This window comes from Pogonomyrmex barbatus, unplaced genomic scaffold (assembly GCF_055798465.1).
Source record: "Pogonomyrmex barbatus isolate J1 unplaced genomic scaffold, ASM5579846v1 scaffold10, whole genome shotgun sequence".
Taxonomy (NCBI): domain Eukaryota; kingdom Metazoa; phylum Arthropoda; class Insecta; order Hymenoptera; family Formicidae; genus Pogonomyrmex; species Pogonomyrmex barbatus.
The window spans coordinates 6,313,114-6,332,077 of record NW_028297099.1 but is presented as its reverse complement, the minus strand read 5'-3'; the positions used below and the strand labels follow the sequence as shown (position 1 = coordinate 6,332,077).

General features: G+C 39.7%; 2 protein-coding genes across 6 annotated transcripts in view; both read left to right on the top strand.

Annotated features, from left to right (window-relative positions):
• The window catches only part of LOC105432546 (uncharacterized), a 70,013-nt gene extending 55,630 nt beyond the window's left edge, over positions 1–14,383 (top strand). For all 5 annotated transcript variants that reach the window (XM_011647399.3, XM_089085545.1, XM_011647400.3 and 2 more), the window contains exons 2-5: positions 758–1,038; positions 11,086–11,201; positions 12,039–12,396; positions 12,616–14,383. In XM_011647399.3, coding sequence (XP_011645701.1) covers positions 1,006–1,038; positions 11,086–11,201; positions 12,039–12,396; positions 12,616–12,849 — 741 coding nt within the window. In that variant the 5' untranslated portion in view covers positions 758–1,005 and the 3' untranslated portion in view covers positions 12,850–14,383. The remainder of the gene's footprint in view (positions 1–757; positions 1,039–11,085; positions 11,202–12,038; positions 12,397–12,615) is intronic.
• An 808-nt stretch (positions 14,384–15,191) lies between these two features.
• Positions 15,192–18,940, top strand: LOC105432547 (BTB/POZ domain-containing protein 1). The gene is made up of 6 exons (XM_011647403.3): positions 15,192–15,839; positions 16,019–16,705; positions 16,811–16,970; positions 17,101–17,258; positions 17,342–17,576; positions 17,665–18,940. Exons 1-6 carry the CDS (start codon positions 15,526–15,528, stop codon positions 17,824–17,826), a joined length of 1,716 nt encoding a protein of 571 aa, XP_011645705.2. The 5' UTR covers positions 15,192–15,525; the 3' UTR covers positions 17,827–18,940.
• The last annotated feature ends 24 nt before the right edge of the window (positions 18,941–18,964 follow it).

Below are 18,964 nucleotides of genomic sequence, written 5' to 3'. Positions count from 1 at the left end.
TTATTTTAAATATAGGATAATTTTATTTAATAATAATTTTATAGATCAATTTAGCAATCTACTACTATTTGACTAAATCAGTTTGACTGTTAAGGCTCATAAATATAAGTAAATGATGGCACGCGATGCCCACGTGAGTACGAAATGAAAATGATCGAATTGATAATAATTCGGACGAGGCGATGATTTGACGATGATTATCTCATCGCGATTGAAGCGACGTAAAGAGCCAAGTAATATTCACATGCGTTACGTGCTGCAACTCGGTATTCGAGAATCTTTTTTGATAATCTATTATTGATAACTGATAAGTAAAATATTTTTTTGATACTAAATAGTTTTAAACATTCTTTCCTTTTTTCCTTTCCTTTCAACAAACAAACATTCTGATAAATCTGCATTCTGTAACTGATTACGAGATTTATTACTAGTTCTAACCAAATAAATTATCACAATACATATTGATAAATTATCACAAGACGATAGTACATAAAAACATGATGATTGAAGGTTTTCTAAAAGGAAGATAACGTGAGAATTTGAGAAATATTATATATATATATCGCCTATTTCGTCTTGAACGAAGATCCGTCTTGCACACAAAAGTTAACTCTCGAAGCAGAAACATCTCATTCACTCGTCAAGTGTATCGTGTTTAAAAATAAAAGTTCAAGCTCAAGACAATTTTTCTTTTGATTTTACTCCTTAATATTACGTCGCACGTAAGAATGCACATTTATTGACATTCTGTCGACAGATCGGCGGTGCGGTAGCCATGTCATCGCCGGATCGGCACGGCGGATCATCACGAGAAATCGGCGTGAAGCCGGGAGAGAGTCATCATCATCATCATCATCATCATCATCATTATTATCATCGGCCCGGTATATTTAGGACGACTGAGTGACGCCGACAGCCGAGGAATCGGTAATCGAAGGATCGATACGAGCGGATCGATCCAGCAGCTTGTAACCTACGGCCTCCTCGCTGGCCTGGCCAGCTACTATGCGAATTGAAGCTCTCAGCACCCTCGTCGCGGTAAGTCCTAATAAGATAAACGTTTAGCGGATTGTCACTTTTGCCTGCAAAGCTGCATCCGATGGATAAATCGTGCAAAGATACGAGTAATTTGGAAATTAAAAAAGAAAAATTTAAGGAACAATAGAATGTCGAAATTTGCTGTATCAATTTGAGATTGTACAATTGTCTCGCTAAATTCTTTTTCGGAGAGGATAAATCAAAACTTTCTTGACACTTGGAGTGTTAACAGTAGCTTCTTCACGGATACCTCTTATAATAAAATCCCTTACCGTATGCCTGTTGCGTGGCGGAGTGCATGAGGTCTCTCGTAATTATAATTGCGCACGAGCCCCCCCCCCCGTACGATTGACGCAACAATCGAGGAGCGTGCACGTCCCTGGCGTTGCATTGTGCTGGACGAAGCGAGCAGCGAAACAATAATTACAGTGTCCAGCAACGACGTAACGATCGTAAAGTACCGCCCGCCGCGTGCTTTATTAGCATATTATCGAGGTAGCGCGCGCGCGCGCGCACACACACACACACACACACACACACACACACACACACACACACACACACACACACACACACACCACACCACACACACACACACACACACACACACACACACACACACACACACACACACACACACGTGGATCGCCGATAGAGCTGTGGATGTCTCACGTTTTCCCTCTCTCAACCGCTGTCACGAATACGCCGATAAACTCTTAGGATTACGACGCGAATCGCGCGCTTCATGTCTCTCCTCCATTGCCTTCGTCTTCCACCCGCGGTTCGTTCACAGCCGGACGTCTTCATCGCGTTTTCCCACACAGCTAACACAGTATTTCAGAATAATTTCAGAATAAACTTCCCTTAAACGCATCATTCATCGCGCTGGAATTTTTTCAATAATATTCAAAGAGAGATATGAAGTTTTTCGAGCACAAATTTTTGGAGCGCGGATTTTTGCTGTGGAATTCGCTGTTGATAATTTCTTGATTGAGATGGCACGAATTTGTAAAAGTCATAATCCGCTTCAACAAGTTTAAGCGGTAAAATATGTTCCTCGTTTGATTACATCGATCGTCGCGACTATATAGCGATCGTAAGACCGCACGCAGACCGAGGACCGGCTGGCGGATTCTGCAATATGTCGGGAGGAGAGAGAGAGAGCGAGAGAGAGAGAGAGAGAGAGAGAGAGAGAGAGAGAGAGAGAGAGAGAGAGAGAGAGAGAGAGAGAGAGAGAGAGAGCGCAGCATCCCTATCACCGATCGATGTTGCGCGCATACCGGTGTTATCTACATAACATTACATGCTGACGACGTATAGATACACGAGACCGGCGGCGATCTCGCGACGTTGCTACGCCCGTGATATTGATAAATGATAATCATCGGCGCGGCCGCTGCACCGATAATTTAATAATGGTTAGATTAGTGGCGTACGCACATGTACGCGTGTAAAACCGGCACGCAGCGGCTCACGGGCCAGCCTCTCACGGCGGCATTACTATGCTAATCGGTCCGCATCGGCGCCGATGCCTCCAATAAATAATCCTCTTAACGCGACGTTAAACGGGGATGCTGCGCGGAGGCGCATCTCGGCGCATCGCGACGACGTGGCATCGACGACGAGTCTGCCGATTTGTGCGAATGCCGGATGCTGCCGGCACGCGATGAAGATACCGTCGTGATTTTTCAGAGAGCGTCTTCAACGTATCCCCGATTGCCTCGGATCATCGTAAATATCACGTCGCCGTCGGCGCGTCGGCGTGAGACGGCGGTGCTTCAAGAGCACGTTTAAATTCGTCGCAAAAGTGCGTCGCTTATTATAGTCCAATCTGTTCTACAAGAAGACGAGAAAAACCTAAGGAGCAAGAAATTCTCGCGTTTTCGATTGCTCGCCATGTATATTGCCTTAAAACAAAGCACAGCGCAACGCGAGACTTTATTCCCTAACACAATGTCACTTTGCACGCAAAATTATCTATGATGGAGTCATCACCGCAATTAATCGAAGAATGATTGTATGGAAACAATTCTTTGTTCGATCGATACGCGACTCTATGGTTTAATTTCCAACGAGATCAAATGTCAACCGCGATTGGCATTGGTATCGATTTCAAAGCTGTTAATCAGTCTCTTTCATTGAAACATTCACGGCTGCTGTTAGCAATTAGCTATTTTAAAAGAACGATATTTCACTTTTGCTTTGTAACTGATAACAATTAGTAAATGATTGGCAGTGAATCAAACCCGAAACAATTTTGTCGCGTCTCATCTGATTCTTACACAATGCTAATATTTTAATTACTATGTTAAAACAATTCGTAAATGCACTAAAGACAAATAGATTGATATAATCAATTGGTATAAGAGTTGGCGATGAATTTGATATAATATTTATCGGAATGATTTTTCGAATTATTCATAAGAAATTATAGTTCGTCTCTATTTTCGTACATATTTTTGATAAAGAAGCACAATGATAAAAAGGGAGAACTACAATGTTTATTTGCGTTGCGTTTGCATAAGCTGCTCACTAATTCGGCGCAATGCTTCGGGGGCCGATAAGCGCCTTGCAAGAAGATATTGTCGAATGGACGCCTTCTCTTATTATCGCGTGGGTATCATCGTAGTCTGTAATTTAAAATAATTTGGAAATAACATATTACGAAACGTAGTTAGGCATATAATATAAAGGAGGGTGGATCTCTAAAAACCGTATGGCTCGCCCCGTGCTCTCGCGCGAATGATTTAGTGAATCGTCGTGGGTGTATATTTCGCCGTCGGGGCGCGTTGTCTTTCAATAGTTCCTTTTTTCTAACTCGATACTCTGCACGATCGGCGAAGAAGAAGAAGAGACGTACCAACGAGACGGACGTTAACCGCGAATAGAGCCGCGATGTTCGTTAGGTGCGGCCACCACGCACGCGGGAACCACATAAAAAGAAGCACCCCGTTTCCCCAATTAACATTCTATCCATCCCGACGAGCTAAATAATCGTGAACGTCGCGTTGCCATGCCGAGGACAGGTGTCTTGCGATGGGACACTCGTAGGCACACTTATTTTACGGAAACCGTCGTTGCGTCTCTCGAACTCCCGCTTTAATGGCGACTTTGCGACGAACTCGCGCGGGTAGTACGCGTTGGAAAAAAATTTATGACGCTTCCCTCCCTCCTCTCAGACCGATTCCGCTCCGATCTGTCGGCTAACGCTCGGCTGATGGCCATCTGTGAAACCTCACGTGGCGCGCGTATATAACGAGCGGGTTGTCATTAATTTGCCGCGTCAAGGAGTAAGAGAGAAGTGTCCTCCCGCGGTCTCACGCGAGCGCGCGCACGTAACCCGTATACGATTTACGCATCGTGCACGCCTCACGTGTATTCACGCGAGCGCGCGCACGTAAGGCACGAAACGGCAAAGGCGACTAACCAAATATTTATACACGTCAATCATAACACATGGCGAAGCATTCGCTGTCTAAACAGCCCCAGTGGTACCCTCCCGTTGCGAGCCACTTTGCCACGTTGACCGTTTATTGTGCCGGCGGCATGCTGGAGGACCTTTCATTGCTCCTTTACCTATCTCTAGCGGGCACTCGATAGTTGCCGTTTGTCATACGCTCCACGATGTTTGTCTTTCCACGAGGGGAAAAAGAAAAAAAAAGTCACATCGCGTTCGCTCGACTCGCGGCCGTACATCGCGCGCGCCGATATGTACGCTATTGTGAACGTTCCTGCTTTTTCCCTTCATTCAATGACTGAAGTTAGAAAGCTGAATTGCGTGTAGTTACGAGATTCAAATCGTTACCGCTTCGAGAATGACAAAGTGACACTTGCCGGTAACACCCGAGCAATCATCAGCAGGTAGGCAAAGAGTCGGTATGTGAGATACGGTTAGCAAACGTGGATCTATACATGGTATTCCACAGTTAATTATTCAGAAGATGAGGAATGAGGGACGAAAAACAAGAAAAAAGTTGATATGAACATAAGTCCGAAAATGCATCGTTTTCGAGTCATCGTTATTTTTATATTAAAATTTGAAATTTCTTTGTTTTCGAATATAATATTTTTTTTGTCAAAATTGAAAGAAAAGATAATCTTTATGAATTTTATAATTAAAATCAAATAAAAGTTGCTTCTTTAGCAGTAGACATTCAAGATGCACAACTATGGAGTCCTGATCTCTGTCAAGAGATGCTAAGTGGTTTGCTTAAAAGCAAACATTTTTATTTAATTTTAATTATGTTATAAAATAATATTCATAATTCATAAAGACAATCTCTTCTTTCAATTTTGACAAAAAAGACTCAAAAACAAAGTACTTGGAAATGTCAACAATAAAAATAACGATAACTCGAAAACAATGCATTTTCGGATCTATGTTAATATTAACTTTTTTTCTTGTTTTTAGATCCCTGGGCAATTGACCTCTACTTTTGAAATAAAATCAAATGTTATCATAACGTAAAACGTCGTGTAAAATATACGGAGTTTGCATGCCAAAGCCACGTAATGAAACGCAATGGAATCGGAAAAAAATCGAGTGGACACGGGCGAGGGTCGAGTGACTCTCACGAAACGATTCGATAAATGGCGGGACGCCGGTGTTGAAATCACCTTTGGCACTTTGCAATAAGCCGGGAGTGCCTCTGGTCCTTATAAACGCACAAAGACTATGCTAATGATACGAGCGTTGCATTGACGGCTGGGTAAACACGAGCCACTGCCACGAGTCCTGCCGCGAGTTTATCGTGTAAACTGCCGTTAATGATTGCCAGCAAAGACGAACTCCGTTTCAGCGCGCTGCTATTTTAGTGGCCCGAGCTTAATTTAGCGTTGCCGCTAACTATTCTATACTAACTAATCTAACTAATCTAACTATTTAAATTATCCGGAAGCATAGATAATTATCGGATTGATCGTCTACGCACGTGGAGATCCTTTAAAGAATCATTGGCATCGATTTGCCTCTCAACAGGAATGACAGGTATTCGTCGCGACTAATCGCGGATTAACGAAGGTAATTTAATTTTTTTTGCTAAGTATCTCAAGATTTTCGTTTTTTTTTTTTTTTCCTGAAGAGCAGGACGTGCGGGAATAAATATCGAAATGTTCCTTGAATTTGTTCAAAGCGTAAAATATATTCGCAACGCGCGATGTTCGTAACGTTTAACGTTCTTCGAACATGCAATAAAATCTTGTCGGAATGCGATCCGTGGATCGTAACGAGTGCGTAAAAGTCGAAAACATGGCGTGTACTAAGAAGTATCTTCTTCGGACATACTAATCTGAATGAACAGAATAGTAAAACAGAATAGTAAAATCGTGAAAGATTTCTTGCGCGATGAATCAATTATATACATATGAAGTCATTTTAAGTCAAATCCTTCACAACAGAGAATAAGAATCAATTTTCTTTTTTTTTTATTTTGGAAAATATTTTTTTTTTATCAAACTGGCAATTTTTAAAAAGAATTATATAGAGAATTATATTTTTTAAATTTTTATAGCATTTTTAACTTAATTTTCAACACATATATTATATACATACATATATTATATACATACATGTACGTACTTTATACATATTTATTCTTATTTTTATATATATTATACATATATATTTTTATTCTTTTCTGAAATTAAATTATCATTCATTATTATTCACAAAAGTGTGATTGTATTAGAAGACTATGGATGTGTGGATGTAGGTGTCCGCGTGAGTGTTGATTCAGGTTTACGAGTTCGCCAAACCCACATGACTGTGTAAATCAATTATCCCTGCGGGAGCATTTAGCGATACTCTTTCAATCGTTAAAATACGTCACGTGTACAATATCTAAGCTACCCGCGCCTTTTATTGCGGAGTCCTACGTAATACGGAGCGCGATTAAAGGCACAAGTGGGACGAAATATTTTTCCATGCATTTCAAAGGAGAGGCTTTCGTCATTCGTCACGGCGCGGGATTGATATCCAATGATTGTGATGGCTTATTAACGATACAATATCTCATTACTTATGAATGGAGCGGAACATCGGGGGACGCAGGCGGCGAGCGTTTGTGCGGGCGCACAATGTAACGGCACAGTTTCTGCGAACGAGAAACCGCGCACTCGAGCACTCGAGGAGGCCCATAAATTATTGCCACGCGTTTCCTCCAATCGCTGCACTCGCGGATCCGCGATGAAAAATCCCGTGGCCAATGGCGGGAGAGAGAATGCTCGGTGGATTATGTTTGCACGTGTAACTGCTGCCTCCAATCGCCTAAGCGCACGGTAGAAGGATTGAGAATTTTTTTATTGGGGTCCCGCGCGTTCACCACCAATTCGTGCCAATATCGTTTTTTTTACCATGCGTTCTACGATTCGCTAGCCTCGTATTTCTGGCGCGCGCGCACACACATCTTTTAAATATAATAACACCTTTGCTTAGATCTTTCCCCGATGTGTGTACCCTGTAAATGTACCCTGTAAGTGTTCCCTGCCGTTCTCGATGGTAGTGATAAATAACGCGCACCGATTACACGCGACCATTGAGACCTAAAATGTCGGGATTTTAATTAACTGTTTATCCGCGTTTCGTTGCGGGGATTAGTAATCTCGCGCGGTAAACAAGCCGATAAATTCTCGGAGAAAGTTCCCTTTTTAAACGTCTTTAAACAACGAGAAATGAAAGAAACACAGCACAAAAGGAAAAAAAAAAAACACATGAGATTATGAGGTTGAAATGTAATACAAAGAAATGTAATACATCCTTAAATTCTCGTTATCAAAATTTCGATCGAAATTCGATGCCACTGATGCAATTTTATGTACGACACGTTTCTTCAACGCATCTTCTTCCAAGAGTCTTATGGACTCCTAAACACCTTTGAGAGTCAAAATGATTCATTGATATCGCTAAGTAACTCACACGTGTGTGCACGCGCATGCGAGATCGATCCTCTGAATTGATTTTTCGAACTGGTGACTCGCGACAGAAAAGGAGAGATTGGGACAGGCGTCACCCACGTGGCGCGCGAGGAGACATAAACACGTCGGCCGATAAGCCGCGTCCTCGCGCGACGTCGGGGTTCCTTCTCGGGGTTCCTCGAATCTTATCGGTATACCCGGGGTATATCGTAGGTACGGATATATCGCAACGCGGGGCCCCAAGTGCATTCCGGGAGGCGATGAGATACGAAGCGGAGGACTATATAGTCGCGCGCCCCGGTGTGTAGCGTCATCGCCGATGCGTTATGGGACTCTAATTGCGTCACAAATTATTTTCCGCCGCTTCCACGTGGGAGGGACGGTATTTTCCCCTCCTCCGTTGAGAGATACACCGTGACGGCGAAGATAACCGGAATAAGAGAGGAGAAAAGTGAATGTTACTTTATCGCTACTTTGAATAAATTTTAAGTAACTTTTGGAATTAAAATGTTGTTGGTTTAATTGACATTATCAGCTTTACGATATTATTAATGCGACTATTACACCAACGATATGGGTAGCGTAACGCATCTTTAGCAATTATTATACGATTGGTCTTTTCTGTAACTTATTAAACATTTTGACGATCGTAAGTGCGAGGAAAGTAGAATCTTATTAATAATTTTTACTAAACGATAAATAACAAATGAAAATTGTCTTTAGATAAGGAATATATATGTTGGCTTATTTCGAGTGCAAAAAAGGAAAGAATAAAAGTTATACATAAAGTACGTTTACTCAAACGAGAAAGATGGAATTCAGAAAACGTAAAGAAGTCATAAATACGTCATCTTCTTAATTTCACCGTCACGCGGTGACTTATAATGGATCGTCGTACTTCCGTCCGGCGATCAATGTGCGAATCTTCTATATGTGTGACGTAAGCACACATACCCACAACGTAGAACGAGTTTGCAATCCAAGTGCCGTAGCTCACGCGGCTCTTACGCGGCGCGGACAGCCGCGGCGGTAAATCTTTATCCACCGAGGATTGATAATGATCAGGGTAGATACTTGGCGTAGCGGCAAAGTGTCGGGCTGTCATTAGTTAAAAATTGCTAAGACGAACGATGATTGCTCGGGACTGAAGCGAACGGGATTACAAAAGCGTGCGCGGCTCGGGCACCGCCGCCGAAATATATATCCGGGATTACCTCGTGCTCTCTCGAGACTCTCGAGAGGGACCGACCGGCTAATTTCGACTTTCGCGAAAGTGCCTCTCTCGCTTGTTTCGGTCGTTTCATTATCGCGAGTGGAAAGGGAGAGAGAGAGAGAGAGGAATCCACGGCGCTAATTGACGTTTTCTTGGCCCGGGCGCAACCGCGAGGCTTAACTTAATGTTTCTTTAGGAGCGTCAAAACCGTGAAATCTCGCGACTGTATTCGTGTGCGAGAGATAATTTCCACCGTGCATTAGTATGAAGTTTATTACACGTGCTGGGTCACTTATCCAATCTTATAATACAAATGTTAATAACCGGATCCTCTTACTGGCGCTCGCCGGTACGACCGGATAATTTCGGCCGCATTCGCGCAATAATCGTTTGATATTTCGATTTAGCGAGCAATTAACGCTAAGTGTCATTAAGTTATGCCGCAATGTCCGCCACCGCGCCAACGGCTACATCTCTATACGATTAAAGTCGCGTTGCCAGCGAGAGAATTCCTTCCCCGTTCGGCTGATGCAAGAATCCGATAAGGATCGCGGTGAGCGCGATGTGTGGTCTCGCGTGTGTGAATATCCGTTTAATTCCAACGCGCGGTCTTTTGCCCAATACGAGTTCCTCGAGTATGGGAGGCGCCGCCGCTTAGTTAACCGTTCACCCGAACCAGGAACGATGGCTTAATTAAACGTTGGCGATGCCAGCTATATCGCGTTGTCTCGCTATATCACATAGGCCTTCTCTCGCGAAGCTTTCGCTTGACCTTTCGACGGCGTTTTCCTAATTATGCGAAAGAAAAGTATCGTGTATCGATAATAACGCATAAGCTCACTTTACAAAACTACTACAAAATTAAAAAATCAGATCTGCGGATAATAGGAGGCATTTTTTTTTTTTCGCTTAAGTTTAAACTGCGAAATCCGATCGTTTGTATCTTCCTTCGGATCGTCTCGTATTTTCTTCATCAATACCACTTTTTTCGCGAATCGCAATAAATAACCGTAAATATTACTTCTTATGTGCATCTCGGGGATCTTTGTATTCCGAAAAAAAGAGGTTTAGCGAAGCTAACCGTTGAATGAAGCAAGCCGGTTCCGCGTGCTTTCTGTGTGGTGACGAGTTGTACGGCGCAATTAAATCGAAAGTGTGGTGTACCAGGCGAGGAGGCACGCTCGTATTAACAAGCAGCGAGCGGCGGCGGCGGCGGCGGCGCCGTGAGGCCTGTTTTGCATAAAAATTATAAGCCGAATTAATGTTTTCACCTTCACGTAAGCTCACATGTATACCGCGCTCGCTCAGATTCGAGCGATGCGTGACTAACGCCCGTGCTTTATTGCACGTTCATGCACGCCTCTCCAACGTCCTGTCCGGTATTTTCTCACGCGCGATCCCTCGCTACGAAATTATTATTGATGCAATTCTAATCTGACAATTCTGACAATTCGCGAAACGTACTGTAAAGTTATTTACAGCATTAGTCAGTTTATATCGCGCCACGTCAAAATAGCACACTCGTGGCATTAAGAGATATATTAAGTACCTGTTGCAATAGAAATTCATCTACTCGATTGCTATCAAATACAAATACAACTTGTCAATTTTTACGAAATAACACGAAATAAAAATTTAACAATCTTTTTTTTTTGTGTTAGATGCAATCGAGTCTTAATTACAATGATCGTCGGAAAGTTTTCGTGAAAAATTTTCTTAATGTGAAAAATTCAATCGAAAAAGATATTAAATTAAATTTAAATAAAATTATTAATAAATTTATATAAATTATTAATAAATTAATAATTTTATTTTAATTTAAATAAAATTTAAATTAAAATAAAATTATTTTTAACTCGTGATTTTAATGTAAAAAGATTGACGTGCAAATAGTTTATGTAGTCTCGTAATTTTCGTTGCAGGTGGTTTGGCTGACCGCAGTCCTGTGCCCGCGGCTTATTGCCGCCAACAATTTGAGTTCATCCCACTCTTCTCGAAGGCCCAAGGATCATCCCTATAGAGGACATATCTCTCACTGGTGAGCAAAAATTTCTGAATAAAACACGAAGGAATAATAATAGGTTTATTCGCGTTGCTTGCATTTTCCTCTGCTCGCGCTTCTCGTTTCTTCCTCCAACGCTCTCCAACATACGTTCATTTTACTTTTAGTGTAAAAATACTAGGAAGTACGAGCAACACGAGCAAATCTAATGCGAGAAAATATTATCAGGTTTACCTTACCAGTTTATATAAAAATTAATCTCTTTTAATATTTTAAGATCGAAACTATGTATTAAGGTGTACAATTAACCTTGTATTACGTTGTTTTCGATAATCATGGCTCATTTAATATTCGTGAACGATTGCTTTAAAACATGGTGCGCGTTTCATTCGCTTTATTAATCGCGAGAAGTTCGCTATCTTAATTATTATCACTGGTGTGCATAAAATGCTAATAATGTATACGAAACGAAGTAAAATATCATGTTCCGCGGAACTTTTTTAAACTGCTACAACATTCTACCACGTAATTTAGATACGAGTTACTAACGCAGTCGGCATGGGAGGAATATCGACGTTTCCCTCGATGGCGAGCAGAATCCGATTTAAATTCAACGGGGCACGTTGCGGCGTAGAAGTGTGCTTTATTATTTTTTACATATATTTTCCATTAAGTCGCCTGTTAACACGGCGATCGTACGTGTGATTAGATGACGATTAGAATTTTATCCCAAATTTCTGTTTTGAATAACACCTGCCTGCGCTCTCTCGAATAAAAATTAGTCGAACGAAAATGCATTTGATTAGGAAATGGTGTCGATTAAAAATGGGAACTATTTAAGTTAATAGAAATATTCGCCGTTGCAATTCGCAGGGCAGAGGAGACGACGAACTACAAGCGGATGACATATCGGAAGATGCAGACGATTCTACGTGAGGAAGGGGGTGAGGACGGCCTCCCGGTCGACTGCTGTCCCACGGTGGAGGAAATGGTGGAACCGGTCGGCGGTCGAAATCGACAAGACATGTACGTCGAGCTCTATCGGAGCGGCAAGGATGCTCAGAGATTCTTCGAGTACTCCTGTAAGGAAGACGTCGTCGACAAGCCGTGCAGGTTCGTCGACTGGAAGTTCAGGAACCAGTCCAGATGCGTGCAAAAGTTCTCGTACGTGTACGCTATCATCGAGAGTCCTGAGAGAGTAAATACTGAACCAAATACTGCACCACCAGAGGTATGGTCGAAACACCGAGTTTCCGTCATCAAAAAACGAATTTTTTTTTTTTTTTTTTCAAGAAAATTATATGTCAATATTTTTTCAATTGTACTGTATACTTTTGCAATTATCAATTTATTTGAAAAATTTTTATGTAGTTACTAGAAAATTTTGAGATCTGTGACTGGACTTCAAAATTATTGAGAAATATTGATTATATTGGAATCTGTCGTTCAGATTGAAGTAGAGGAGCACAGAAGGCATCACCATAGGGAACACCATCACTTTCCCTCGCCTCTCAACATCGTGAACGGGACGGGATGGACGTTGGATTATATCAGGGTGCGAAGCGGCTGCAGCTGCGAGATCGTGCCGAAGCCGAAGAAGAGGAAGATCACAGCGATCAAGGCGAAGAAGACGAAGAGCAAACAACATCAACCAAAGGACCAAGGACCGGACTTTGACACGTGAAAGTGTCGATTTGCGTTCTAATGACAGTAATTGTGCCGTGTAATTGTGTTGCGACAGAAGAATGACACGTGCGAATGCGAGATTACGTACAGGACGTGAGAATGTGTGCGTAAAGAGTATTCCTAATCGCCGGATTGCAGATGCAATGAAAACGTTACCAACGATCATATCATCGATTTTTCTGATAACAATTACATAACAATAATTTATTAGACATTATCGCGGGCATAAAAATACGTTGTTTCGCGAACGACGCGTTTGCTGTGGATCAATCGATTCGTACTCCTTGGTGCTTCATTTACAAATATTCTTCTTAGTTACATTTTAAATATCTTTATTTATTATCATTTATTTTTCAATAGGAAATTTTTGCTAAATGTAAATACAATTTGTTAAATTTCGTCAAACTATTTACCGATTTTGAAATTACGATCTTTGAAATTACAAAATAGCAAATTGGTTGTCAACAATCACTAAATTGATATAATTTTCGTAAATATACAAATATAATAGTTGTAGACTGATGTCACGATTCGAGAACGATATTTCAAAGTAATAATATATTCAGATCATTTCATTAATTTTTAATAAAGTAGGCATATATCTCAATGCGCGTTAATTTAATGCTTTAGTTTAATTAAATCTAATTTTCACTTTATTAGCGGCCAGTTTTCATTCTGTACTTTTTTTCTGTATATTATAAATTTGTATATATCCGACGATATAACAAGAGAATTTATATAAAATATATGGTGTTTCAATTAATTAGAATCTGATTCACAGCATCTATGTACAGATCTGCGAGGCACGTTGTTATATCGATAACGAAGATGCAACACAAAGAATTATAGTATTACTAAAATCTATTTAATTAAATTGGTAATAAAGTATAATTTTACTTAAACACTTAAAATGTTTAAGAAGAGCATTGATTAGATGACGTGCCAACAGCCATGACAATTATCAATAAATCTGATTACTATAAGAAATGCGAAAAATTAATTATATGAAATTGTTAAGATTAAGTCTTTTGCGTAAATTTTCATTGCGCGTCGACACGATGCGTATAAGTTAAAAATATGTATATTATACTAAAAATTAAAAAATGCTTTTATTTTTCTCTTGTAAATACTTATATCGCACATTGATAATCTTGATCACTCCTGGCATTACTACGATGTGCAATGCAAATTCATGAATATTTGCAGTTTTAATTTACATTTACTTGCAAAATAACTCTATCTTAGCGTATTAATTCTGAAACATCTTTAATACACAGTTGTATATATTTTTGCGAGAAATAAACAATTTGCTGTTTTATGTCTATGTATGTTTCATAGTAATAACATGTTTTTTAATTACTTTTAATATATACATCTTCATTATACTGCCGTATTGATACTTTAAGTGACTTCTAGTTGATAATATTTGTTGTATTATAAATATAACATGATAAACATGCAAACATGTTTTCCGTATCGCCGTGTAAACATTGTAAATAAATTAATATACTTGTTATAAAATGATAAATTGATTCGATAGTATATTTTTCTTTCTATTAAGTGATCCCTTTAAAGTGATATAAAATACTGAAAATACATATAGAGATAATGTATTCAACATAAATATTTACGAAACGTAAAATGGAGAAGATTCGTCTTTATCTCATGTCTCTACGGCTATTTTTTAAGAAGTTACAGCTCTTTAAAAATCCTTAAAAATCAGGTGCGCGGATTTGAAAAAATCGTGAAAAAAATGCTATAAGTATTTTTTGTTTGGATGTTCACACTTTTCTGCCTTCCCAAGAAAGGGTGAAAACACGTGTCGTACGAGCGCTTTGATAGTATGCCATCACCGTAAAAACGTATGTCTGCGCCATCTATTGGATAGATTAATATTGTCAATATCTTCATCAGAGAGATTTCTCTCTGATTGTGTAAGCAGCATGGACACACACCAGAATGGGATTTTATCGACAATGTCAAAAAATGGAAGTGACTACTTAATTCCAATATACTAAAATGGGGGTGCTAGTATACAGCGGTTTTTGACGGTCCCATGAAAAAGATCGGAATGAGGCTCTTAAGCTTCACTCTGATACGAGTAATTTTTTACAGGTCTCAGTCCTGATCTTGGATTCTGATCCTATGAAAAAAATCGACATTGCTTTTTAATAAAGTTAAATTCAAAATATTGCAATGAATATGAAAGATGATAATAAGATGAATCGTTCAGGACGGAAAGCGTAATCATCAGAGCAAGCGATCACTTGACGATTGAGTATTAACGAGATATCCCGTCAGTCGTCAGTGTCGCTCGCGAAGATTTACCCCTTCCCCTCGTTTTTCTCACGCGCGCTTCTGCAAAGTGGACGGTCGAGGAACGGGCTGCGGCGAGGAGCACGGTAGAATGTCGTCGTAGACCGCTATAGGCTACAGTCGCAACGCGTCGTCGTCATTCGTGCGTCCTTTGACATATTCGTTCACGCGCCTCGGTGGGGGTCGTGAAGATCCGGATCTCGAAGGAGAGAATCGCGATCGGCGGCAGTTTGCGACACGGTGAAACCGCGCCCGCCGAAGCGCTGCTCCGCCGCCGCACGCGTTGGCGCGAAGCGACGCGACGCGATTAAATGAGACGGGGCAGTATCTCGATAAGTATTACGTCTGGTGCGCGAACATGTCTGCGGAGACCGCCTTGAACGACGTGCCGAACGTCGCGGCGAGGCTGCAGAGCCTGCGACTGACGGCACACGGCGAGGACGAGCGCGACATGGCCGAGAACGCGGCGGCTGGCGGCTCGACGACGACGACGATGACGACGACGGCCAGCGGCAGCGCCGACGGCGGCGGGTCGTCGTCGTCGCGGGAACCACTGCGAAATATCACCCTCTCCGGGGCACGGCGTGCGCTTAACTTCGTCGGCGACGAGGACCAGCCACTGAGCTCGGCGTCCGCCGCGCGAAGTGAGACCTCGCTCTCGAACGGCGATAAGTAAGTACCTTTATTCCGCCATCACCCCATGTCATCAAATAATATGCCATCAAATAATATTGTTGAGTTGATATCGTTTACTCAAAGTTTCTCTCCAAATGTTAATTCGAAACGTTAACTTTACTTCGGCGAAATTGTTAATATTTGTTATCTGATATAGCTCTACTCGGTGCTTTCAGTCGGCCACCCACTAATGCAGCAAATACATCGTATTTGGATGGGCGAACGCAGAATAATGCTACTTTGGAAAACTCTTCCACGCAGAATCAACCTGCAGTTATGTACAATTGGCAAGGTACAAAGGCAACGATGCGCGAAAGAATTGTATTCCTATTTAACAATGAGATACTGTCGGATGTGACTTTCCTGGTGGGAAGAGGAGCGCAACAACAACGTATACCAGCTCATAAACTAGTCCTGTCCTGTGGAAGCGCTGTATTTGACGCAATGTTTAATGGAACGCTTGCGACAGCTTCTTCGGAAATAGAAGTACCTGATGTAGAGCCTGTTGCATTTTTGGCAGTGCTACTTTTTCTATACACTGATGAAATACAGATAGATCCTGAAACTGTGATGACAACGTTATACACTGCTAAGAAATATGCGGTGGCTGCTTTAGAGAAGCATTGCGTTGATTTTTTAAAAAATAATTTAACAAGTGATAATGCTTTCTTGCTGTTGACGCAAGCCCGCCTGTTTGATGAACCACAATTAGCCTCGGTATGTTTGGATACCATTGACAGATTTACAACTGAGGCCTTCAATGCAGATGGATTTACAGATATTGATATTGACACATTGATGATAGTCTTAGAAAGGGATACTCTTCGTGTTAGGGAATCTAAACTATTTCAGGCAGTCCTAAGGTACATTGCAACACAATTGTAGATGAAATATTTATACTATATCTTACGCTATACACATTGTATATTATATAATTTTCTATTTTTGAATATTCTATTCTTGAATAGGTGGTCTGAGGCTGAATGTGTAAGGCAGCAATTACCGGTTACTCCAGAAAATCAACGTTTGGTTCTAGGCGATGCTTTGTCTTTGGTTCGTTTTCCACTTATGTCAAAAGAAGAATTCACGGCAGGTCCAGCGCAATCTGGCTTGTTAAATTATTCAGAGGCTAGTAATGCAATATTCTTTGGATATATACATCTTATATTACAAATTATTATATTTGAACTAAAGAGTTTATACTTTGAATATTATTCACAAGAGCTATCATGTAACATTTAACAATTAAATTTTATAGGTCTTATCTTTATTTTCATATTTTATATTGAATCCCAAACCTTCAGTGGGATTTCAAACAATGCCACGATGTTGCATGACGGGCAAGGAACAGACTGTATGCAGGTTTCAACATACTAAAAGTAGATGGGGATATTTTGGAACCAGCGATCGTATTCGGTAAAACATAATCTGTATTCTATGCATATGATTAAATTAATGATGAAAATGTCCGATATCATAAAGTATTCTAATTCTTGCAGATTTAGCGTGGATAGACGAATCTTTCTGATCGGTTATGGAGTTTACGGTAGTACACAAGAGCCAGCAATATATGAAGTGACAGTCGAATTAATCCACACTGCATCGGGAAAAGTGATAGCTACAAATGCAACAAGTTTTAGCTGTGATGGATCAAAGTACACATACCGTCTAATGTTCAAAGAATTAGCGGAAATCTTACCAAATACAATTTATACGGCATCAGCAACTTTCAAGGTTGTTATATGTTGTATTTCGCCAATTTATAAATAAATAAATAAAAAATATATAGTATAGAATTATAAATTACATGTTTATTTTTCAGGGGCCATATTCATATTATGGCACAAAAGGAATGAAAACGGTGTTGGTCGATTGTGATTCAGGAAATGGGAAAGTGAAATTTAAATTTAGCAGCGAATTGGGAGATAATAATGGCACATCTACTGAAGAAGGTCAAATACCCGAGCTTATCTTTTACACGTAATATCATTCGCGTACAATAACATTCCTGACTTGACTGAACATCAGATTACAAATTATGTAAAAAGTATGCCGAATTTTGTCAATTATATATATCTTGTGATTTGATTTAAGTGATCATCTATGGGCATGCCAAAGGAGTTAACCCAAGATTTTTTCATAATTTTATAGATAATATCTCTTAATTTCATTAAATAGTATGTTTGATAAATTCATCAGTTAGAAATATGCAAATCTTATGACAGTATTTGTATATATATCAATAATGTTATATACATTCTGATCTTTCACAGAAGATATTACGGAATATATTTGTCTTTTAAAAATTTAAGTATTAAAATTGTTTTTGGATTTTCAGCTATAGTTAATACGTTAATTATTAATTAATTATACAAGTAAGCTTGATGTTTAGAATTGGAGATGTACAATCTATTTTTCTATCGTTTTAATTGACATCATTGTAAACCAAAAATATAGTTGTATAACAATGTTAAAAAAAGATGGAAATAAGTACAAGAAGGAGTTTAATCGTACATACATTCTGATTTTGCCTAAAATATTTCTCATTCGGAATATCTATATCAATATAATTTGAAACCGTAAGTAGTTTAATATATAGCACTTCTCAATGCAAAAATAATTAATGCAATAAAAGCCTAAAGCATGTGGAATATTTTTTAGTAAAAGTTAGTATTTTAATAGTTGTCACTTACACAATGCGTAAAGCAATGTAGAATTTGAAAAAATCTTGTTACTAATGCGAAAAGTAGTATCAAACGAAAGTAACATAAAACACCATTTTTTATTCTCTAATAAAATAAGATTATCATCTATTTCGACAATTTATTTAAATGCTAACAGTATTTAATGTATTTCTTTAACACGCGATTTAAGAAAATACATTTGAAGTTTGACTTTTATTAATAATGAATGGTGCTAGCTAATGAGATAACATTGTTATCCTTAGCATTTATAGAAATAAGCATAGATGTATAAGTTTGTATTGTTTTTCTTGAGAGTTAGCGCGATATATGATTTCATTTGTGATTATATCTTAATTATAAATGGAAAAGATGTACGTGTAATGTTAAATAACTAAATAGATTTATTCAGCAAAATATTTTTTGTAACATTAATATCAC

What these genes read in the sequence shown, in the direction of transcription:
- LOC105432547 (XM_011647403.3), top strand. Translation starts at nt 15,526, where the DNA reads ATGTCTGCGGAGACCGCCTTGAACGACGTGCCGAACGTCGCGGCGAGG. An exon ending in GGAACCAGCGATCGTATTCG is followed by an intron (nt 17,259 to 17,341) that starts GTAAAACATAAT and finishes TAATTCTTGCAG; the next exon opens with ATTTAGCGTGGATAGACGAA. An exon ending in CGGCATCAGCAACTTTCAAG is followed by an intron (nt 17,577 to 17,664) that starts GTTGTTATATGT and finishes TTTATTTTTCAG; the next exon opens with GGGCCATATTCATATTATGG.